The 25828-nt window shown below is 37.8% G+C and overlaps 1 protein-coding gene and 1 long non-coding RNA gene across 2 annotated transcripts in view; one reads left to right on the plus strand and one right to left on the minus strand.

Moving 5' to 3' along the window:
* Window positions 1-333: 333 nt before the first annotated feature.
* GPR101 (G protein-coupled receptor 101) lies at window positions 334-1887 on the minus strand. Its single transcript, XM_044065311.1, has 2 exons — window positions 1844-1887; window positions 334-1657 (listed from the first exon to the last, which is right to left on the minus strand). The coding sequence occupies exon 2, from the start codon at window positions 1585-1587 to the stop codon at window positions 334-336; it is 1254 nt and encodes a 417-aa protein (XP_043921246.1). The 5' UTR covers window positions 1588-1657; window positions 1844-1887.
* Window positions 1888-2058: 171 nt separating this feature from the next.
* LOC122796658 overlaps window positions 2059-25828 on the plus strand; it is a 361416-nt gene continuing 337646 nt past the window's right edge. Inside the window, exon 1 of the long non-coding RNA XR_006364002.1 lies at window positions 2059-2129. This is a non-coding gene — a long non-coding RNA (uncharacterized LOC122796658). The remainder of the gene's footprint in view (window positions 2130-25828) is intronic.

Here is a 25828-nt window from a genome sequence, read left to right on the forward strand (position 1 = left end):
TACAAATATCCAACCATTTTACTAAATAGCTAAAACAGCAGGAAATATTTTCTTCTCATTGTTTGGTAAACCCTTTAAAACTGTAGACATTCTCATTCAGTAGATATTTTCACTTAAAAAGAAAAAAGTGAAGCTGCATGTACAGAGTGATGTTTACGTCTAGCAACATTAACAATTCTGTACTGCAGAGAAATTTTTGCAGTGTGTGTGCGCGCGCGCGTGACAGAGAGAGAGAGTTTGTGAATTCATCCTAAACTGAGTGCCACTTAGAGAGTTGAAGCTGGGCCCAAAAGGGTATCTCTACGTTTTGACATGAAGGTCTTAATACACAAATCATCCGTCTCTGATTGGGATCTTGGAAGGTAGAAGGTAAAGTTCTTTCTCAGAACTGAAACTAGTTGATGTAGTTTCCTTCCCAGTACTGTCTTTTGAAATGCTAATTATCTTATCTGGTCTGGCAGATGAAGTGGATACTTCCCAGCTGTGCATGGGGCGGACTCTGACAGCCGAAAATTGTGTGTGGAAGACTGTCCCTTCAGTAGCTGTACAATAACTGTCTATAGTCGAGACTCTTGGTTTCGTCTGTCTGCAAAAACACCCGCAGAGTAAAAGTACAAATTCTTTTCTCACACTTCTGTGCATATACCCATATATGTATGGATGAATGCAGCACTGTAAGAAGAACAAAATTAAAGCAAATGTTGTAATCCATTGCGGTACAGGTGTTTTCCTTCTCAGTAACACCATACTAAGGAGACTATACGGTCCCATACCAATGATATAGGAGAACATTATCACAAACACTACCTTGGCTGCTTTGCAGTGATAATGGAGGTGGCGCGGGCGTACCCTCGAGCCCGAGTTCTTGGAAAGCTCATCACATTTTGCCTGACCATTGGCTGTTTGAATAGGATGCACCAGTGCATTCTGCCTTCTCGCGGCCCTGAACACCATCCAGTAACATCCCAGCATAATGCACACCGGTAGCCAGAACGAAAAGAGTGCAACCAGCAAGGTATACGAATAACTGAAAGACCACAATACAGTGCAAACATTATGTCCTTGGTCAAAGTCAATCTTGCCCCAGCCGTATAATGGTGGTGTACTTTGAATGATACCTAGTAGCCATGTTAAAACAATTAGGTTGCTACATCTCTGGGGGGTCATCCTTGTGGGGTATGACAGGGGGTGTATAATGGCTAAGTATCTATCAATAGAAACAACTATAATGGTATTCACTCCCGCAAATGCAAACAGATGCATCAAAACTACTAAACCCTTGCAGAGACGTTGGTCCAGCGGCCAAACATAAGGCATTGTGGCGAGAATAACCACGGGCATCACCAGAACTGTTTGAAAAAGATCTGCTATAAGCAAATTGAAAACAAAACGGTTTGCGATATGAAGCAACTGCGGCTTGCGCTGGAAAACCATCAAGACAAGTACATTGCCAAATAGAGAAGTGCAGACAATTACAGAGATCACAGATATCCTTACGAAGCAATTTGCAGCAGTAGATGCATTATTAATATCCTTCAAGATGTGAGTAGAATTGCTGAATTCGCTGTGCGAATGAAAGCTGGACATTGTAGAGTAATGGAGTCTGGCATCCCACCACCTAGGTTTTTTCCCCTTGATCAGTGGGGAATGAATCGCCCTAGAAGACCAAAACACATCATAAATGCATTATTTTCTGCGGAATTAAACGCAGGCATGCTGTAACAGGAGGATAAGATGCAGTAACTTTCATTTTTTTCAATGTATGAGCGTGAGCCCATCAAATGAGTCTTTTTGATTTTCTGTAAACGATAACAGCAGCTGTCGATTCAGGGTACCTGCTCACCTGCCATTTCTTGCTGATGCTGTAACACGATATCCCCAGTCCGTGGGCTATTAATTATACAAATATAGATTCTGAAACGCGAGACTGAAAACATACTGCTCGTTACAAAGTGACAAATCTGTAGCAAAGCATAATTTTGGAACCTCTGAAGTGCGAACAATGAAGGGACACGTAGCTGCTTGGGATTTTATTCGCTGAAACAGGCAGACCCTTGTCACCGTCATACACCGCAATATACTGAATAGATAAGCCTTGGACACATGCATACACTGAGCCAACATTTGAGGTAATTTTGGATGTCCCTTTCTAACCTTATCACGTCACTTTCTTTGGCTTACGAACTAGCTTGATGAACCTGTGTTTTGTTTGTGTGTGTGTGTGTGTGTGTGTGTGTGTGGTGGCGGGGGTGCTTTTAGCTGTGAATACCAGCATTTCAGGTCAATTGCACTCACCAGCTTACTAACAGATCTTTTTAGTACCAATTTCTTCGTGCTCTTTTAGGTTCACATCTGTATCTTACTATAAACTGCCGAAACCCTTACCCCATTTTATTGAAATAGTTATATTCATAGTTTGTGAACTGAACTATCCAGTAGTGCAGCAGGTAATGCAGAAAAGGATATCGGGTGAATAAGCGCCTGATTATTATAGCAGGTGTTACAGGAAGAGATGTATTTGTTTGGAGGGTGACAGCTGAGCTTGTTTACAGATTGTCTTGAGATGACCTTTCGTTTATTCTAACATCCCAAGTGATGGGACTGGAAGTTGTAATTAGCATTTTATTCAGCTTGACTAGCTGGTCACAGCAATGGCAATGAATGATAAGATGGAACTAGTTAGGGTTACCACCTGCCCTTCTATGCGAGGGACAGTCCCTCTTTGGGCAGTTGTGTCCTGTGGGACAAAAATATTTCCCACATTTTCTTTAATAGTTGCACAAAACAGTTATTTTCTATTTGAAACACACAATGTTACATGGAATACCATAAGCAACTCAAATGCTAGAAGCATAAATGTTTATTTTGGTAAAAAAAACTGAAGCTGTGACCTTTGCACTGGCTGTGAGTATTTTTTGTTCTGCAAAATCTCATGTTTCTACACAACATGTCCCACTTTGGGCATTTGAAAAGGTGGCAGTCCTAGTTAGGGTGTACTATCCCTATGGCAGGAATAGATTTTCTTGGATTAATTTGAAGCACAATCCTTCCATGCCATGAAGTACCTCTTATTCAGAGTTCACGTTAACTTTGTCTCTGCTATTTGTATGTTTGTTTAAACCCTAACACAACAGTTTTAAGAAGCTACCTTTAGAATAAAATGTATGAATCCAACTATTCTTTACACAAAAGACCTTGAAATAATACTTGATAATTTATGCCCTTTTGCTCTGCAATTTGTATGGCACAACACTGCTGTTAGTTGCTAACTTCTATTGATGCTAAAGGCTGAATGTCCTTCTGTACCTAGGCATGCATTTATTACACAGCAATCAACAAGAGCTGTCTTGATGTGCATATAAAATGACATTGTTTTAGCAGTTGTATTTTGCCACAGTTTTCTGATTAAAATTTGCAGCAATATTAAATGTGAAATGAATGTTCACAGAAAGAGAAATAGTTCCATCAAATGTTTGGTTGTCCTTTTGCTCTTGTAACATGTTTTAAACTAGTCAAATGAAAAAGATCACCAATGGCTCTGGTAAATCTGCCTCATATCCAGGAACCCTGTGTATCACAAAAAGTGAGTCACGTGATGAACAAGTACAGAAACCACAATAGACATGTGAGGACATAGCTGTCCCTAGTGTTAAGGTAGAAGACTGACTTCACTTCCTTGTTATTTGTGAAGAATGAAAAATAAAAACACTTAAATGCTACAATATTATGCAACAGTAATAAACAGTCCAAAACTACAGATGTTAATTCTTCTTCTGTTAGTTTTCCATGGGTTAAAGCTGTTACTGAAAAATTGATCTGATGCAGTTTAGTTGGAGGAAGAAAGTGCTTATCATGAATTAAGGCTGAGTTATTCTGGTGACTAAGCCTGTTTGAGTTTTTTTTCTTTAGTACCTTCATGGAAGAGCTGAAGTTTTTGACACTATTACTTGGCCGGATGCCCCCGGGTGACAGGAAGGGATACTGCTGCTGCTGTTTTTGGCTTGAAATACTATGTTGGTTACATAGAAGTGCACCTTTTTATTAGCCTGTATGTGTGCTTTTATGGCTTGTTTTAAACTTGTTGTGCCTGCTTAGTTTTGTGCTGTGACATGACCAGCCTGTCTTGAACTCTGATACTGGATTAGACTGAAAAAAAAAATAAAAAACAGTGGAACAACACCAGGGAAGTGTAGCAATTATGTCAACATTTTTGCAGGATATACAACACAGTGTCAGTGCATATGAACGTAACAAGTATTTTGCTTAGCAACTGCCCTAATACTAAACAAGAAGGGCTCTTACCACGCAAACAAAGCCAGTGTCACCCAACACTATTTGTGTATGAACTGTCCTAATACTCCCATCCGCCATTCCCTGGGCTAGTACATATTTATGACTGCCTGTGACTGGCTCTACCTGGCTGCACATGGTTCTGGGTGGAAGCAGTTTATGGCACCTTCTCTCAGCTAGTGATGTTCGATTTACTTTTCTTAATTCTTGTTCCCAACTGTGTCTATCTTAACTGTGGCTGTTTATTTACTACCCTGCTATATTACAGCTTTGCTATTATAGTATTATCCTGTCTATTTGTTGTGGCTGATTGCTTATTGCTGTCCTATATACTGCAGCTTTGCTGTTATTGTATCACCTTCTAGTTTGTTGTGGCTGACTGCTTATCGTCTTGCCATATTGCAGCTTTGCTGTTATAGTACAACCCTATATATTTGTTGTGGCTGATAGCTTATTGCCCTGCTATATTGCAGCTTTAATGTTACAGTATCACCCTGTATATTTGCTGTGAATGATTACTTACTGCCTTGCTATATTGCAGCTTTGCTGTTATAGTATCACCCATATATTTGTTGTGCTTGATTGCTTATTGCCTTGCTGTATTGCAGCTTTGATGTTATAGTATGACCCTATATATTTGTTGTGCTTGATTGCTTATTGCTTTGCTGTATTGCAGCTTTGCTGTTATTTTATCATCCTGTATATATGTTGTGGCTGATTGTTTACTGCCTTGCTGTATTCCAGTCTAGCTGTAACAGTGCTGCACACCTTGATGCATTACGTTTAATTTTCTGTATTGTATAATTGTTCTGGCATCCAGTCCTACTGTAGATTCCACCACTAGTGTGTTGTGACACCCATGCTTATAGTACCTACTGCCTGTCATAACATTCTATCTATTCTCTTCAAATCTTTGGATATTTTATTTATCACATTAAGTACAGAATGAAGTCTTAGAGACCATTGCATTCATGGTGTTTAGACTAATATGATGTGGCATCTATGTTGTCTGTGATGTCCTTCTTCAGGGCCAGTGATCAAGTAGCCTGAATCCACACCACTGACACTGGTGAGGGATGTTCACTTGGAACAAAATTAGATACATGCAGAATTTCCAGATGTAGCTCCTGCACCAAGCATAATTTCCCTTAAGAGCACACTCAGTCCTGGGGCTGGGTTTCCTCTCTCTCTCTCTCTCTCTCTCTCTCTCTCTCCAGGCCCCCAAATAAGACTCCCAACTGACACAGCTGTAGAGTTGAGTCCTCAGCCGAGTGCTCCAAGCCAAGTCCTCTACCACCCTCTCTTTGAAACCAGTGCTCTGTGTCCCTGCTCTATGTAGCTGACACACACATGCTTTGAAATTTGATTTTCACACCCACACGCATACACACACGCACCTGGGAAAGGCTGGCACATATTTACTAATTATGCCCCCTCTGCCCAGACTATAAGATAGGTCCTACCACCAGAACACTCCAAAGCCAGCTACTCTAACACTCTTACAAGGGTATCCAATTATACTGAGTAAAATTGACTAATGCAGCGAGGGTTTCAGGAGCGGCCACAGTGTCACCAAATAAATATAAGTATTCTCAAAGCTTAGAATATTCTTTAAAAGTCTGGCCACAATGAAAAGTTTAAATGTATTTAATAATGAATAATAAAAGAACATGACAATACAAAATATATATTTACAATAAACACCAGAGTTTCAATCACAGGAAATATTAAAAATAACACAGATGGATAGATTCATACCAATACAGAAAAACAGTACTTAACTAATCTCACTATATTTTCCTGACTGATCTAGAGAATTACTACTCCCTGGTTACTTACTAAAACAAGGCAAGATGAAGTAGGTAAGCGATCCTTCTTTTCAGGTTTCAAAAACAGACTGTTCTGAGACTTCTTTCTCATCTAGTATTAAAACATCACTTCAGTGCTGGATTACAGAATGACATCAAATACATCTGGTCATCTGACTTCTGGTTCCCACACTACCCCCCTTTACTAGAAACTGAACCAGAATTTAACACATATGTATTACCAGACACAGAGATAGAGCTTTGTTGAGATGTGTTATAGCATCTGGAAGCTATAAAACCATTTCAAAACTTCCACCCTTCCAGGGTAGCAATTAATTCACCCCTATGGACAACACTTTAGGATTTCTAGTCCTGATTTTCACAGACATTTCATCTCTGGCTGCAATTAGAACTGTAAGATACAACATTTAAGGCCTAAACCAGGTAATTTAATTTCAGACTGTTTTTTAAAGTTAGCTGGACTGAGATTAATCTCTTGTCTTCCAGTATCCTCTGTTACAATATATTTATTTCAGCAGTTACAATACAATCTGACATGCAGGTTTATTTCTTTTCTGTCCAGCAGGACCCACTGCTGGTACATTTTTTTAAAAGTTGCAGACTCCAAATCTGACTTCAAACCAGTGACAAGTAGAGTACCACAGGGTTCAGTCATGGGACTTCTCCTGTTAGCCTGTACTTCACAGAAGTAGATACCAAACACAGAAGGCCTTTGGCTAATGAAGTTTGCAAATGACTGTAAACTAGTAGCCATAGTTGAGTCCCCAAATGATGTGGACATCCTACAGAAGGGCCTCACTGAGATAGATGCCTTGTGTCAGAGCCATGGTCTCAAGCGCAATACCAAAAAGTGTATAGTCATCCCCTTTGGTAAAAACTCTTTATCCATGAACTACCAGATAGGAGGCAGTCTACTTAATGTTGAATGTGTGATAAGAGACCTTGGGACGCAGGTGGTCAGTAGTCTCTCCTTTGATAATCACATTGCCACAGTAGTCAGGAAATCCTTCTATGTGGCACACCTCATCACAAAAGGGTTCTCATCCAGGAAAAAAAAGAGGTCATTGTTCCTCTCTACTTGACACTCATTAGACCCATTATAGAGTACAATGCCCCTTTTGGAATGTACCTCACAAGACATCTGCAGCAGCTGGAAAGGCCACAGAAGTACCTCACAAAGAGGATTATTGGCCTCAAACAGATGCCCTACACTGATCATCTCAAAAAACTCCAGCTTTACTCCATAGCATATTGCCTACTCTGCTTTATATGCCTTACATATAAAGCTATGTCAAACCCAGAGCTGTTGGACATGCTACACCTAAAGAAATCCCAATCCCTCTGAGCTACATGCTCTCGGGACCTAAACCTTGTCACCACAATAAACAGGACATGCTGGTGGGATAGATTCCTGTCCCAGAGACTTCCCATACTCTGGAACAAGCTACCCATCTTTGTCAAGCAAAGTTTCTCATTAGCACTCTTCAAGAAAAATCTTGATGAGTGGATGGGAAATAGGAAATACACCCTAGGGATCACTTCTGTGGCTCTGCTCAACAGGGGCCCAGGAAAATAACTTTCTTGGGTGGCGTAAGCCAGGGAACTTTGTTGGCTAGGCTTACTTAGGCCCTTGGGCTGATAACCTAGTACCTACCTATGAACGGCTTTACAAATGCATTTTCAACACAAGCATCTTTACAAATCCATTTGCTATACAAGTGACATAATTCTTTACAAACTCCAGCTAACTATGCTGGCATATGTTGCACATCCACTGCCCTACTTCTCCTGGTATAGCTGGCAATACATCACATCATCACATTGTCCACCACTAATAATTGGTGCAACACTGTTACACTAAATATTACTGTATTATGCAATATCATATTGTGCTGTATTGTGCAATACTCTACTAAAGTTGCAACATGTTGCACTGTCTAACTCCTTTTACTGTCTCCTTATTTTGTTGTTGTGTCTTTCGGCTTTTTCCGGTTAGGGGTCGTCACAGTGGAACTACGGCCCGCTAATGATTGGCAGTAGATTTTTACGTACCGAGTTGCCAGCCCTGATGCACAACCTTCAATGAAGGTACGCCCATTCACGCATGTCTCCACACAGTATTAGCTCTAGCTGAGAATCGAACAGGACAACGTCTTACTGTGAGGTGACAATGCTATCCCAGCACCACCACAGCAGTATATCATACTGTTATTATATTGTGCTGTATATTACAATACTTTGCACTGTTTTTGCTCTATTTGCACTACTTCAGTGTCACTTTATATACCGTACACCCCTCCCATAGATAACCCAAGAATCACAAAATTCCAGAACAGCTCATAACATATACCACTTGATGTCTCTAGATCAACTATGGGTCCTCAGCCTTTCCCTGCCCCATCTGCTGCCAGCCATTTTAGCATTACGTAGCCTAAAGAAGTGCATAAACTGCCACATGCTCACTGGCAACCATCTGCTATTACCACAGAATGAGTCCACATGTGAGAGGTGCAAATATGTATAACTGAAGGTAGGCCTCTCATACAAGCCAGGTCAGTGCCCATGCTAATACCACACCTATATAATACAACACAAACATGAAACCTTTCCATGAGGTACTCCAAAAATCACTTCCCAAACTACAAACATCTCCTAGGTGTGAAATTGTAGACATGAGTACCACAGACAAACCTCAGCAAAGCATTGACACTGGTACCATATCACAAAGAGCTTATTACATCATTACCAATGGCAACAATCACCAGAGTAGTCTGGTCAAGCTCCTCACCCTGCAGAAACAGTCCACTCTTCATTGTATTGTACTTGATATTTGCAACTTCATAGTGCATGCACTCAAATGAGACAATCTCAAGGCTAAGCAGGGCAACAGTCAGCTACCTTTTAGGTGCTGGTATTCACCTTATCATGGGATACTCAGGTCCTTTCACTCCAAGTATAAATATGACATGGTCTTTGTTCATATATTAGTAAATCACTTGGGATGCACCCTTTTAGACTATATGAAGAGGGACATAACAGAGGTCTATGATTATGTCTCTGAGGCTGGAAAGAACGTAGTCATGAGCAGTGTGTTCTACCATCATTGTGAAACGTGCCACAATATAAGCAAGAGATTGACTTTAACATGGGTATTTGTGTTGTCGCTGTACCCAGGTTCCAAAACATTGACAAAACTCTGTCCTTACCTGGCTTCACTGCTTACTACTCATTTAGATGTGTAACTGTAGAAATCAGTAACACTAGTTGTAGTGTAAATGTTTTATCCAAAAAAAGAAACCAACATGATTTCTAGACTTATTGAGTAGGGTAATGGTCTTGAATTCTTTTATATCTCAACATTGGTAAACAAGACCTCTTATTATGTGTTTGAGACCGCAAGAATCCCATCCATGGCACCTGAAAATCACAAAACATATTGTAATAAACTAGAGTTTCTCAACATAAACCTGAAAACCAGTTTTTGGGGACTTTAACTACTCCTCCATAAAATGTATACTTACTCATCTATAAATAAATATACTCAGTGCTTTCCTGACTTTATCATTGCAAACTCCCGCAATCAAATAATATCCTACCCCACTAGGGGTACAAAAATACTTGATATAACCCTCAAAAACACAGCCCCTGTATGTTCCCTTCCTACTATCATACCTCACTGGTCAAATCACATTAGTATGCTGTGTTATTCCAATGCAGTCCTATGTCAAGTCAACAACCAACACAATCATCTGCAGAGATTTCTCCAAGCCAGTCTTCTTGCTGTTGATAAGTACTTGAGACAGTCCAAGAACCCCCACCTCTCAAAGATCATGTGAGACAGTTCAACAATCCCCACTTCTCAACGGTCATATAGCAAATATTACTGCATATACTCAATGTCTGTACCACTGCCTCAACTCTTGCAAAGATGCGTATGGTCCTGTTTACCACAAATACAATGCCATGTTTAGAAACAAATGTCTCTGGTGGAAATTGGCTATAAACAATCTCTACAATAAAAGGATAAAAGCTTGTTACCCTAAAGACCTTGGCATCAACCCCCTTTTCCATTTTGTACATGGGGTTGGGATGTCACATCAACAGTGACCAAGTTGCCTAGACCCAATGTTCACACCTCTGAGAAGAGTAAAAAAATCTGAAGATGTTAAAATCAGCCTCATATCAGTTAATAAAGAACTCAGGAGAAAAATCAAACTCAGTAGAGGTAGATATGAGCTAAACATTGCTGTCAGCAAAGAATAACCACAAGGCATTGTTTATTGATGAAAAGAACCTTAGTAATAGTACTCAGCACTTCACTGAGTTTGTCTAATTGCATACTTTTAATGTTACAGCCTAACCTTTTAATTCAGCCATAGTATTAGATTTGACTTAAAGAACAGCCACTCTGCAAGTCAGATTTTGGAATCCACCACAGGGCTGAACCACTCCAGATTTTACAGTAGAACTTGTAGGTTTGCAGGGTCATCCTTGGAGATTTCTTTAGATGTAAAATCAAGGTTCCAAAACACAGTTTAATGTTAGCGCTTTCGTTCACACATTAGTTGAACTTCCTCAGACAAAATCATTCACAAAATGCAGTTGTTAAATACTCACAAGCACTAATCAGAATAAAAATATCCCAAATGACTGCCTCATTAAATAAATTACATTTAAAAACACTATAATCCAAAACAGAAATGTGGTGTGTGCAAACTGGTCAATCAAAATATAAGAAATCCTGTAAAAAAAGCAAAGAGCGACCAGACCACAGCTAATAAAATCAAGCCAAGTTTTATTCCAGGAAATATAAATGGTGAGCACGTTTGCAGTAAAAAACGGCTTCATCAGACAAATTCTTCATTCCACTCATCAGTTTAAAAATACATGAGTGCCAATCAGAACTCAATAGCAATTAATAAAACATCAAATAAGAATTCACTACTATTTAGCCCATTAAAGAGCTAGCTGTATCATAGTGGAGGGTAAATATACAATAAATACTAAAAGGTATAAATACATGTAAAAAAGGAGATACCTATATGCAAAATAATTTATAAAAATAGGTGTCTTTTACGTATTTTATTAAAAACCGATGCATATAGGTATCTTTTTTTACATGTATTTATACCTTTTAGTATTTATTGTATATTTACCCTCCACTATGATACAGCTAGCTCCTTAATGGGCTAAATAGTAGTGAATTCTTATTTGATGTTTTATTAATTGCTATTGAGTTCTGATTGGCTCACATGTATTTTTAAACTGATGAGTGGAATGAAGAATTTGTCTGATGAAGCAGTTTTTTACTGCGAAAGTGCTCACCATTTGTATTTCCTGGAATAAAACTTGGCTTGATTTTATTAGCTGTGGTCTGGTCGCTCTTTGCTTTTTTACTACATTTAAAAACATATGTACACATATACAACATAATGTAAAATGGAGTAAAACCAACTATATATCCTACTTAAATGCATCATAAAGCTTATTGGATATACAGCAATAATACATTTAAGACCTAATGTCAAATTAAGGAATATATACATGCATTATCTAAGGTTTTCATTTTTAAAATACATTTAATAGATAGACCTTCATTAATACCAGGGGTATGTGAGCATTTAGCTTTAATTGCCAGGACAATTCTTTAACATCCAATTTTAATGTCCATGGTCACCCCCTAGAATCCTCTTGTACTTTGTGAATGACACAAAAATGGAATACATGGGAGGGATATAAATTTATTGCCTGGCCAAAGCTTTGTTCAAGTTTACTTTATTAATATTGTATACATGCTCATAAATACATTGTTTAAACGCCCTGTCCATCATTCCAATATAAAAGGCGGGGCATATTTTGCATAAAGGAAGGTACACAACCCCCGTAGAATCACAGTTAAAGTTATTTCTAGTCCTATAATCCACATTATGTAACATAAAAGTCTTAGTCACATAAACAAATTTACACTGGTGTCATCTGCCACATTTAAACATGCCAGTGTTTTTAGGTAATTTCCTAACATCCCTTTCCAAAATAGACTTTAAATTAAGCCCCCTTCTAAAAATAAGTTTGGGCTTTTCATCTACATTGTCCCTAATAGATGTATCTTCCCACAGTAACCTTCAGTTCTTATATAAAATATTCCTTACAATGTCTGTATCTATTGAATATGTTGTAATAAACCATATATTGAAGGGTGAATTAAAGGTAGTAGGATTACTACAGTAGTCAACTTCAGTCCCTACCAAAGAAAAAGGTATACTGGAATCATTTTCAAGCTGGACATTAATTCCCGAAGTAGAGATATTAGGGGTGTTACTCTTAAACAATAATGGTCTAAAAATGCCAACCTCTCTTTTCTGTCCTATTTCATTGGTCATTTGGTCAATCAGCTCTAATGGATAGCCTCTTTTCAAAAACATATTCTTAAGTAGAGTGCATTCTGCTATAAAGTCTGCATCTAGGGTGGTCATTTTGGCCGCCCTTACCAACTGGCCCAGTGTAAATTTGTTAATGTGACTAAGACTTTTATGTTACATAATGTGGAATATAGGATTAGAAATAAGTTTAACTGTGATTCTAGGGGAGTTGTGTACCTTAATTTATGCAAAATATGTCCCGCCTTTTATATTGGAAAGAGACGGTATTTAAACAACATTTTTATGAGCATGTATATAATATTAATAAAGTGAACTTGAACAATGTTTTGGCCAGGCACATACATTTATATCCCTCCCATGTATTCCATTTTTGTGTCACTGACCAAGTACATGAGGATTCTAGGGGGGGACCTTGGGCATTAAAATTGGATGTTAAAGAATTGTTCTGGCAATTAAGGCTGAATGCTCATATACCCCCCCCCCCCGTATTAATGAAGGTCTGTCTATTAAATGTATTTTAAACACGAAAACCTTAAATAGATGAATGTATATATTTCTTAATTTGACAATAGGTCTTAAATGTATTAGTTTTTTTATATCCAATAAGCTTTATGATGCATTTAAAGTTGGCTATTTAGTTAGTTTCACACCATTTTACATTATTTTGTATATGTATATATATGTTTTTAAATGTAATTGATTTAATGGGGCGGTCCTTTGGGATAATTTTATTCTGATTGGTGCTTGTGAGTATTTAACAACTGCATTTTGTAAATGATTTTGTCTGGGAAATTTCAACTGTGTGAACGAAAGCGCTAGCACTAAACTGTGTTTTGGAACCTTGATTTTTCATCTTGCCTTGATTCATTGGTTGGTGTTTATCCTTTGTTTTGTTGAAGTTTGTTCATTTTGGTATGGCAAGTGAGAATCACCTTGGTTCCCAACCTTTAATTTCCAGTGACTGTCCTGAGTCTGAGAATGAGGTCAGTGTTATTGGGAACCTGACCTTACTCATCCAAAATTTAACCAAGTGGGTTAATGATTTATCCAAAATTGTACATGAACATCTGAATCCCATTGGTTTTAGCACTTCAGATTCTACTTCTACTAGATTGAGTTATGTGGAGCAATACAATCGGATGCAGCTTACCTATGCTACAGTGTCTTCAGCTCCTCTCACTTATGTTTCCCAAACATCTGCCCTTCATGACAATACACCATCTGCAAACATTACTTGTGCTGGAAATTATGGTAATTTTTATTATTCAGGAATTGGGAATGTTAGTTTACCTTCCCATAATGACTGGCTTAGTGAACCCCTGCATTTAAGTTTTAACAACAATACAGTGGGGAAAAGCCGAAAGACACAAACAAACAAACAAACACTGGGCCAGTGGGTGTTGTGGATGGTTCACAGGCTGAACTGCACCAGTTAATATCATGAGTAATTTAAAAGTGTTTGATCAAAAATTGTTTAAATATAAAAAACTCCAACTTGAAGTTCTATATCTTAAAGAATGTTTGCACAGAAAGCAGGTCCCTATAGGCCTGAGACAATGGCGTTTCCCCACTGGTTTGATTAAAAACTCTTCTTTTCATGGTGAACTACTGCACTTGTTTGACCAGCAGGGGTGTGATTTAATTGAAATGCTGGTTAAACATTATAGTGCACAGATTGACTTGTTGAAAAACAAAATAATTAATTTGGAATCAGAAATTCAAGCTGATACCCACGTCACAAATATGACTATTGCCGCATCTCTACTAGCATCAATAATTCACTTAATAAACTGAAAGAAATTAAAAATAAAAAACTGCTTAGAGATCAGCACGATTATGAGGATGGCACAGCTTATCCTTCACTTGCCACAAATGTACCCGCACCTACCAGCTTAAGACATTCTGTGGGTAATGCAGGAATTAACTTTAATTCCAATAAGTACCATGGTGGAAATAATTTGTCAGACTCAGCAGCTGATTCCTCTTTCAACTGCACATCTGTTAGCTGTAGTGAATACCTTAGAAATCGCACTGAACAGACTCCACCTTCTGAAACTATGAACAGCTTTAACAACAAATTACCTATTCAGAGTTTTCATGTAGACCATTTGAGGAATCAATCCAATCAGTGAGTTGGGAACTCACTCAAGCAGTGACAAAACAAAACAAATGGAGGAAGTGGTAACCTGGCTTGCCAACAATGGATCAGGAAATTTTGGTACAGAAAATCATACTCGAGTTCAAGTCATCATTTATAACACAGGTGACTTTAAAATTTATAACTACACTAGTTTTGCTGCTTCTCCTGTATTGGTTGAGACTCTTGCTAAAGGATTGTCTTTCGTGCCTTCAGCACGCGCTGATATAGTGAAAACGCTTTTAGATTTAAAGTGCTTCACTCGCAAACTAAACTTGAATGTCCTATTGGGAAACCAAAGCGAATTATTAAATGACTTCAGAGTATCTAATGTATTTAATCCGCCTCTACATACTTCCTTGTTGCTTTTTGAAAAAGTTTGCGAAAATGATTTTAGATGTTTATTGAGTGAACAGAATGTGGTTAATGCTAAGTCCAATATGACTAAATTAGAGACACATGTCCTGAATGAATTAAGAAATGCTTAAGTGAGAACCATAAAACCCAATAAGGGAGGTGGTCTTATTTTTATGGATGAGTCAGAATATAACCAAAGGATGCAAGAGATTTTGGCAAGTGAGGCCTATGAGAAAGTACCTTGGAATACAGTAAATGGTGCATATCAGAGAAGTAGGGGTTTAATAAATGATTTATTCATTGATGCCCATATTGACATCGACCTTTATAACTATTTTAACATTATGACACCCCAACCCCTGTCATCTTTGGTCCACCTAAAATTCATAATGATTTAGAGAATCCTTCATTTACACCTATCGTTGATGGCAGGAGGTCCATTACTTTTGGATGCGCCAGAGTTGTAGACAACAAATTAAATAAATAGTTGGAACATGAGACACATATTTGTCATGACTCATGGGCATTTTTAGAATCTATTAATGCCTTAATGTTTAATGCTAACTTTAATTTCCTGACTACTGATGTTCGTGACCTTTATACTGTGATTCCACAAACAACTGGCATAAACTGGGTCAGGGAATTTCTGCATGATAAAGGTGTGGATGGGAATGAAATTGATTTGGTTGAGTACCTACTAAGTATTGTCCTGACCAACAACTATATTATGTTTAACAATGATTTTTATCTTCAGGAAAGTGGTGTTACAATGGGCTCCCCTTGTGGGGGAAGCTTTGCTAACACCATTATGGCCTACTGGGAGAAAAAACTTTTGTTCAAAGAAGAGTTGTTTAAAAGTAAAGTCCAGTGGTACACAAGGTACCTGGACGATATTTTTATTTTATGGAATGTCGTCAAGGAATCAGCAATGGTATTCACTGAGAGCATTTCTATAGTTACCAACTTTCTACAATTCAACTATGAATTTAACACTGATAGGATTTCTTATCTAGATGTTGAATTAATTAAAGACAGTAATAGGTTTATAGCTAAAATTTTCAGAAAACCGACTTATTTAAATGCTTTCCTTCATTTTGAAAGCTCACACCCTTACCTCTAAAAGAAGGTGGTGGTAAAGGGCCAGTTGGTAAGGGCGGCCAAAATGACCACCCTGGATGCGGACTTTATAGCAGAATGCACTCTACTTAAGAACATGTTTTTGAAAAGAGGTTATCCACTAGAGTTGATTGACGAAATGACCAATGAAGTAGGATGGAAAAGGGAGTTTGGCATTTTTAGACCATTATTGTTTAAGAGTAACACCCCTAATATCTCTAGCTCGGAAATTAATTTCTAGCTTGAAAATGATTCCAATATACCTTTTATTTTGGTAGAGACCAACTACTGCAGTAATCCTACTACCTTTAATTCACCCTTCAATATAGGGTTTATTACAACATATTCAGTAGATGCAGACATTGTGAGGAATATTTTATATAAGAACTGGAGGTTACTGTGGGAAGATACGTCTATTAGGGACAAAACAGATGCAAAGCCCAAACTTATTTTTAGAGGGGTCCGTAATTTAACGTCTATTTTGGAAAGGGATGTTAGGAAATTACCTAAAAACGCTGGCATGTTTAAATGTGGCAGATGCCACCAGTGTAAATTTGTTAATGTGACTAAGGCTTTTATGTTGCATAATGTGGAATATAGGATTAGAAGTAAGTTTAACTGTGATTCTGGGGGGGGTTGTATACCTTGCTTTATGCAAAATATGCCCCGCCTTTTATATTGGAAAGACGGAGAGGGCATTTAAACAATGTATTTATGAGCATGTATATAATATAAATAAAGTAAACTTGGAACAATGCTTTAGCCAGGTACATAAATTTATATCCCTCCTATGTATTCCATTTTTGTGTCATTGACCAAGTACATGAGGATTCTAGGGGGGACCTTGGACATTAAAATTGGATGTTAAAGAATTGTCCTGGCAATTAAGGCTGAATGCTCACATACCCCCAGTATTAATGAAGGTCTGTCTATTAAATGTATTTTAAAAATTAAAACCTTAGATAGATGAATGTATATATTCCTTAATTTAACATTAGGTCTTAAATTTATTATTTTTGTATATCCAATAAGCTTTATGATGCATTTAAGTAGGATATATAGTTGGTTTTACACCATTTTACATTATTTTGTATATGTGTACATATGTTTTTAAATGCAATTGATTTAATGGGGCAGTCCTTTGGGATAATTTTATTCTGATTGGTGCTTGTGCATATTTAACAACTGCATTTTGTGAATGATTTTATTTGAGGAAGTTCAACTAATGTGTGAACAAAAGCGTTAACATTAAACTGTGTTTTGGAACCTTGATTTTTCATCTTGCCTTGACTCATTGATTGGTATTTATCCTTAGTTTCATTGAAATTTCTTTAGATGTGCTTCAAATTTGGCAAAAGTATAGCATTGCATCACTATTATATTAAAATGACATAAAAAGGGCTTCTACAGCTTCCAAGGAAGGAGCTTTTGCTAAGTGTTCTTAAATGAATAAGAAGAAGATAATCTATAGCGGATTGCAGGAACGGTGCAGAAAATGACTACAGACAGACAGAGAGATTATGCACTGATGGACTGTCATTCATATTTTTTCAGCAATAGAGTCCCCCTCATACATGTAACCAATGGATCCACAAACAGAAAGTGTAATACACATCGTGTTCGCTGTTGTGCTTCCATTATGAGGATAACACAGCTATAATAGCAAGATTTATACACCAGTACCTAGCTATAACAAAGTTAATTTTTCCTGAATTTGAAGTGCAATAAAGATACTCCAAGTATTAAATAATAATAATGATAATAATGATAATAATAATAATAATAATAATAATAATAATAATAATAATAATAATAATAAGCATTTGGCCACTAGGACATGCCCATTTACTCACAACTCACGTTCATTGGTAAAAACTGGTAGGAATTGGTAGAATTATATTACTGATGGACCCCGTATTGATTATTGCTATTATACAATGGAGTTAGTTATTAAAAGGATTTCTGTTGAATACAAAAGTATTGCTATATTTGTCTCTATGTGATGAAATGCTTTACTGCAGCCACGTGAATCTATTAGTATGTACACATCTGTGCAGAATATGGGTTGTGCCACTTAAGAGATGGTGTTTTAATTCACACCAGAAGTGAATTTTTATGAAGTAAAACTAAAAGGAAAACATTAAGTGAAGATTTAAGGAGTGTGGTATATTCCTTTAAACATCTTGCAAGCGCTTGTTTCTATTTTTATTTTGCAGAAGCTGCAAGCAGCAGGGTAATGGCAACAAGATACTTTTTATTTATGTTTTCCTTTCAGCTAAACTGGTGCCCTGGAGATGGCAACTGTATTTTACAATGCCAAAAAGAATCTCTCTGGCATTCAGAAACATTCTCTGCATTGTGGTTGGTACCTTTGTGCAGTAAGCAGCAAAATGCATGTTGTGTGCAATTTATATGTATGGTGAGCTGGAGCAGACCTTGATGAAACCAAAAGAGAATATGGTACGGGGATCCTAGGCATCTGCTCAAGCATGTTACACTCATTCCTCAATTCCATGCTACAGTATGTAGTTTCCTCACACCATGGAGGAGAGAGCCAACTCCATGCAGGTATTTTATGACATAGTCCATTTCTCTGAGATACTGGAGGCCATAGGCTGCACCCACATTGAAATAAAGACCACACCTGATGAGCTAGGAAGGACGTATGTGTACAGTAAAGGTTACTACTCCATCAACTGGCAGGTGATCTGTAAAGTACAGGATGTAATCTATAATATGTCTGCAGGCCACCCAGGCAGCAACCATGAATCTCACATATGACACTCATGCAATCTCTATTTGTGAGGGGTGATTTTCTCCAAGGACATCTTATTGGTGATACAGGACATGTCCTGGAACCATGGCTGATGAAACCCACCATAAACCCACATACCATGGCAGATATTGGCTAGAACCATGCCCTGTCACAAACATGGGTCATTGTTGAGTGTGTGTTTGGCCTATGGAAGGCCCACCTTTGCTGCCTGGTTGTAAATGTTTGTGCCCTACTGTATGACTCTGGTGCATGCACAAAGACATTCCCAGTATGTGGAGTATTGCATAACATGATACTGAGGCCACACTTGCAGAAGTGAGCATGAAAGCAGAATGAACATGGCTAGTCTCTGCATCATGCATGGATTACCCAAGTAACAAAGTACGGATGGCAGGACACAGTTACCATCATTTGTATAGGTGATGGTGGGGACACAGTATACAGTGTCTTCCACAGGGAGATGCATGGGTGATGCTCTGTTAGAGATAAAGTTTGTGCTGTGTGTGTAAGTTAGACTGAGCTGTCAGGGGCATTGCTGTCATGTGCATGCATGTGTGTGGAAGTAGGGATTGGAGATGTGTGTGTGTGTGTGTGTGTGTGTGTGTGTGTGTGTGTGTGTGTGTGTGTGTGTGTGTCTGTCTGTCTGTCTGTCTCTGCAGGGACACAGCCTCAGAAGATGCTGCAGCACTGTGTAGAGCTTGTATTGACATGTCCAGGGCACTCACAGGAGACGTGGACATCCTATGCATGCCCCCTGGGAGGGTCACTGGCACTAACAAGCCCTTGTTTACAGAAAGGCATGCTGTATGAATGATACATACAATGACCTGAATGGATGGTTTTGTGGCAAGAGCACCAGACCTTCATGGACATCTATATCTGACCATATAGACTCCACACTAGGTAGTAGCCTGGAAGTGGTGGTATGTTTGCCTAACCAAGGAATTTCCCACCCATAATCATCCTCATCACTGGAGACAGATGTGTTGTGACTACATGACACATGTCTAGCTCATATCCTATGTCCGCAGGGGGACATAAGTCATGCACACTGCCTATGGAACATTTCCGGTGTGTGATATTCCTCTGGTCATTTCACACTCTCTATGAAAGATGTACCATCTTATTAAACATCAAGGTATTGACAGCATGCCCTGTGTGATGGCCCTGCACATTCACTGGGTCATGGACATTGAGACAGCTAGTTTTGGGGGTTGGCAGTACCCATGGCATCTACAGCCACCAGCATGCTGACTATCATTGTCTTCCCCATGGATAAGGGAGCTTGCAGCAGCCAAGGTGGACTGCATTGCATGGGCGGATATCTCTTTCCACTAGCTCTTTCATGACTCACTGTCTTTCATTGTCTACCTGTGTATCTGGAGTAGGTTTCACAAACATAGAGGCCATGCCCTCTAACTGCATAGGTGGATTTGGATTCCACATATTCTTTATCCAATACAGACACAGTGCCCCTTACCATACTAAATTTTCATCACTTTCATTATCATTATGAATTTAACAAAAATGTGTAAAATGATTTGATACAGTTTAAAAACAAGAAACAGAAAAAAATTACTAAGAGACAAAACTGATTATGAATTAGGTAGGGCTTATCCAGATCCACCTGAAGGGCAACAAGCTAGGTGGTCTGATAGGCAGGATGATTGTAATGTTATCAATGAGGATGGTGATGGTGGCAATTCTGAGCACAACACCCCTTTAGATCCACCCCCGGCGAGATCTCAGCAGTTAATGTACCGGGGGGGGGGGGCAAGGCAATGTGAATTATGGTCAATCGAATTACCAGAACCAGTGGAGGGGGGGAGATCACAACAGCAGCAACATTGGAGATAAGTGATGCCATTGTTTGCAGCCTTATTTCCAACCTCGGTAATGATTTTAAGGTGTACAATTACAGTAAGACCAATGTAACTGTTGAATAGGCAGAGCTGTTTTTGAAAGGCCTTAATTTTGTGCCAACATGCAAAACTGATATTGTTAATACCATTTTACAGTTTAAAATCTATATTAGGAAGCTCAACCTGGCCCTTTTCTTTTCACAGGGGGGGGGGGGTGACCCTATTAGTAATCTTTTGGTCAATGCTAGCCCCTTTACAAAACCAAATACATTCATTCCACCTATGCACCCATTAGTGGAAGTGTTTGAATCTTTTTGTGAGAGACAATTTAGAAAAATAACCTCTCACTGGAACCATTATGTATTACATGATGGGACTAGCAAATTGACTAATAAGGAAAAAAGGTTATTGCACGATATATTAGATAACAATGACACCTGACAAGGGGGGGGGGATTAGTTATTATGGATGCTAGGGACTACAACAGCAGGATGATGGACCTGCTGTACAGTGACACCTATGCTGAGGTCTCCATTAATGAGCTCAATATAGCTTATAGATGTATTGATCTAGATCTAGAGCAACTATTATTAAATGAACAAATCACATTGGAGACCTTTAGGTTCCTAGAGACAAAACATCCTAGGATTCCGACTATTTTTGGAATCCCGAAAATTCATAAGAGCATTTTAAACCCCCCCCCCCTTCGGCCAATTGTGGGTGTCAAAGCATCGAAAACATTTAGTCTGGAAAATTTGTTGACTGTTCAGTCAAACATGTGTTGGATGACAGGGACCTTATTATTAAAGATTCATGGGATTTCCTGTCTAAAATTAAACATGAAATGTACAATGAATGTCTTATACTGGTTACCATTGATGTGAGGGATCTCTTTTTTGTAATACCTCATGATATGGGTATTGAATGGTTCTATGATTATCTATGTAAGCAGAACTCATTAAATCATGAAACCATCCTTACCATTAGGTCCTGTATGGAGATGGTTCTGGACAATAATTTAATTTCCTTTGAGGGGCAACTATTTAAACAAGTGCAAGGGGTGGTTATGGGTGCCTGTTGTGCACTGTCATTTGCCAACATAGTACCTGCCCAGTGGGAGGACCTATATATTGTGAACTCTGAGTTCAAGGACATGTGGGTACTGTATGGGTGGTACCTTGACGATTTGGTCTTATTTTGGAATGGTAGTGAACATGAGTTAGACAGGTTTTTCAATTATGATAAATATAAAACCACACACAGGTCTAGTCTAAATGGTTTCTGAAGAAGTTCACGTGGAATAAAGTGAATGAAAGCGCTAATTTTGGTGTCCATACTTTTTAAAGCTATTTTGGACTAGACCTGTGTGTGGTTTTATCTTTATCCTGGTTTACAGTTTGTGCTACCTATTAAGTTTTTCAATTATATTAACAATACCACCAATTTTCTGAAGTTTACCATGACCAAGGACCATGATATGTTGAATTACCTTGATGCGACCATCAGGAAGGATTATTCCAAGGGGTGATTCACATCACATCTCTATAGGAAACCCATGTATTCCAACTCTCTTTTGCATTTTGAGAGTTAACACCCCTTGCACCAGAAGAGATCCCTTGTGAAGGGTCAGTGTGTAAGATTGGCCAGAATGGTTTCGGAGGACGATGATTTTTTTAGAGAGTGCAACCTCCTACTGGGGATGTTACAGAAAAGAGGCTACCCCCCTCAATTTGATTTGTCAAAGACATAATAGGGGAAGTGCAACAAAAAAGAACTAATGGGGTTTATAGAATATTATTGGATAACCCTTTGAGGTTAGTTAGATCCCCTAGGAACTGAGAAAATGAACAGTTTCAGCAGGGCATTGGTATTACCCTTCACTACTGATTTTTTTGATATCAAAAGCATAATTTGTGATTGTTGGAATATGTTTCATATCGATGAGAATATCATTAACAAATTAGGTGAAAAACCCCTGGCGGTATACAAAAGGTGTATATCTTTCAAAGGTTTAGTTGAAAGAAAAAAGGACCAGGTGGTACTTTCAGATGTGGAAGATGCACCCAATGTTCTTTTATTGTCGATGCCGAATTTATTAAACTTAGGAATTTTGGGAAAATCACCACACACAAAAAGTACTTTTGTTACAGTGAGGGGGCTGTATATGTCGCATCCTGTACAGGTTGCGACTGTTACTATGTGGGTAAGACTGTCTGAGCTTTATGACAACGGATTTATCAACACAGTTATGATATTAACAAACACAGGGAGACTAATGCCTTATTCAAGCACATTAAATTACATCCCACACACTGTTTCAAGTTTTTTGTATTAGAGCAGGTTGACTTGGGTGTAAGGGGTGGACCTGTTGATGATTTTCTTGAATTTCTAGAACTCAAGTGGCAAATAAGGTTAAATGCATGTGTGCCACCTGGGCTCAATGACAAAATCTCTATCAGTTCCATGTTAAAATTAAAAGCTGTTTCCTTTATGTAATGTTTTTAACATATGTTTTATTTGTTGGGGTATTTTGGTTTAATAAGTCTTGTAAGGGTATGTAGGAAATTACCTAACTTTGTAGTAGGATATGACATCTTTCAACAGGAAATGACAACCTTTTTGGTTGACCAATTGTGGAGTAAGGTAGGTTATTTAAATCAGTGACAAGTGTGTTATGTAGTTCTGAAGAAGTCAACGTAATGTACTTTTGACAAAAGTGCTAAACTGTCATCGTTGTGGAATAAATTTGTTGGATTTTTTTTACCTTTGGTGCAGTGCTCTTGGTCATTTCCTCCATTCAGTTTTTTCTGGGTTTGGACTTTTTTGTGTTTATCACTTTCATTATCAGAGATAGATTAATCTCCAGTATCTGGCAGTGGTATATCCAAGATGGAGGAGCCTGATAGCATATCACCTGTGAAAACACAAAACAAAAACACCCACAATAAGTGAGACCCATCACCAGTATTTTTGTCCTAGTGAGTGAATGTAAAATACTGCATATAGAGGAAGAATATTGCTCTTCTGGTCTTCTGCTTTGAAGCGTTGATGTTGCTATGTAACAAAAGACAGCTATGTTTAGTGATATGCAGTACCACACACATTTACCCAAAATGTAATAGCCTAAAACATGACAGAAGAGCGAAAATCAGAGGAGATAATTGACAGCACTATTTTGTGACATTAAAGCAGAGAGCTGCTTGCTTGAAGTTTTAATCTAGTCTATAAACCTGAATAAATGTCAGTAATAAAATCATTTATGAAAGAAAGAAAAATAAGTTAAAGCAATTTTTGATAAGAAGAGTAACCTTACTCTGTCAAAGACTTTCTCAAATGTCATTCTAGCTTGAATATTATTTTGTACTGAATACAGAATAATAACAGCAAATACTTCAAGGAAAAATCACCGCTGTTGTGATATTACTCATTGTTCTGTCACTGTCTATTCTGATGCAAAATTCACAAAAGCAGGTTTTTTAGCTGTGTCCAGGAGAAATACATTTTAAAGTACTATCCTGAGTTTGCTCTCATGAGATAAATCCACACTGGCAATAACGCATTATGTTTTCTAGCAGCAAATTCTGTTAAATAAATTAGGTCACTAACATATAAACCATTTATGGCTCAAGTAGATCTATAAGAAAACATTATGCTTTGTTCTTTTCTCTCAAAATATTTTTGATATTTTCACATTTTTCATAAGAATGAAGATCTTTCTGGTATTGAAATCCTTCTTATTGTATGCTAAAATGTATGCGTACATCAGTTAAGAAGCTAAATGGAAGATCTTTACCCTGAGTAGAAGAATTGTTGATGAAGTAGATACAATAGGGAAATTCAAATAATGTTTTAAAAGTATATTTAGTAAATATCTGTTGATTGTATTCCATAGATGCTAAACAAAGTGTATTTTAGAAACTAACATTACAGTAAAGGATCTCTGGATGTGAGCAGTCTAGACAGCGAAATGGACCTTTCAAGCCAAACATCTCATCCATTGGCTAGTCAGCAATTCTACATAAACCATGCTATCTGTACTACACAGTTAATATGACCTTATGCAACCACATCACAATATTATTTCTCCTGCTCCTTATTTTAAAACAAGGTTAGTTACACATCTATAGTAAGTGTTAACATTAATAGATTTTGTTTTGTCTCGTAGTTCCACTTCAACACAATATGTTTTGTCACAAAACTTAGTATGTTCTCAATGAGTGACTGTGATATTAATATGAAAAGTTGAGGAAGTGTATATCTGAAACTGCATGCTGTAATATCTGTTGTATTCCTGCCCTAAGTGCCTGGGTTGTGGTTGAAAATGGTCTTTGGACCAGCTTGCTCTTCCTTTTACCAAACAGCTAATAAATGAATAAATAAATAAATAGAAAGTCTGATTTTTAGGAAATAATGTCTGAATATAAATCTCTCTTAATTTATTTACTAATGATCTTGTAGCATTAGCTCCCAAGAGTGTTTGATTTTATTTTTGGATTATGTCATGAATATATATTTGTCTTAATATGACCAATGACCTTAAGAGTTTAGGCCCTTCTTCACATGACATGTTGTTATATAGCATTTCCTTCCAACTGTTGAGAGTTATCCGAATGCCGAATATCATTTTCACTGTAGTGATTGCTGTGGTCATGCAAGCTTACAGGACTTTTTAATAAGATTTTATAATGGCAAACATATTTAATTATACTACCTTAATTTATGATAAAAATAATATGTTAATACAATGTATGCACATATGGAATAATTGCAATAACTAATAAAATGTCAATAAAATGAAACAAAGTATAACTGCATACTCCTAATTAGAATGCAGTCCTCTTCCTTCCTTGTTGCATAGTAACAAGGGCTAGCCAACCATGGCATGTTGCTATGTTGCATCATTGCTGGCATCATTCATATAGATGTACATGATGTCATGCAAGTACTTACTACTGATTTCCATGATCTTTGTGTGAACGTCTGCCACAGCAATAGATACTGCATTTTCCTTGCATATTTCCTCTCCCTGTGTATTTTATTTAAAAAAATCTTCTCTGGAGGCTGGATCACTAATTCTTTGG

This window comes from Protopterus annectens, chromosome 3.part0 (assembly GCF_019279795.1).
Source record: "Protopterus annectens isolate FY-2018-M chromosome 3.part0, PAN1.0, whole genome shotgun sequence".
NCBI classification, from domain to species: Eukaryota; Metazoa; Chordata; order Ceratodontiformes; family Protopteridae; genus Protopterus; species Protopterus annectens.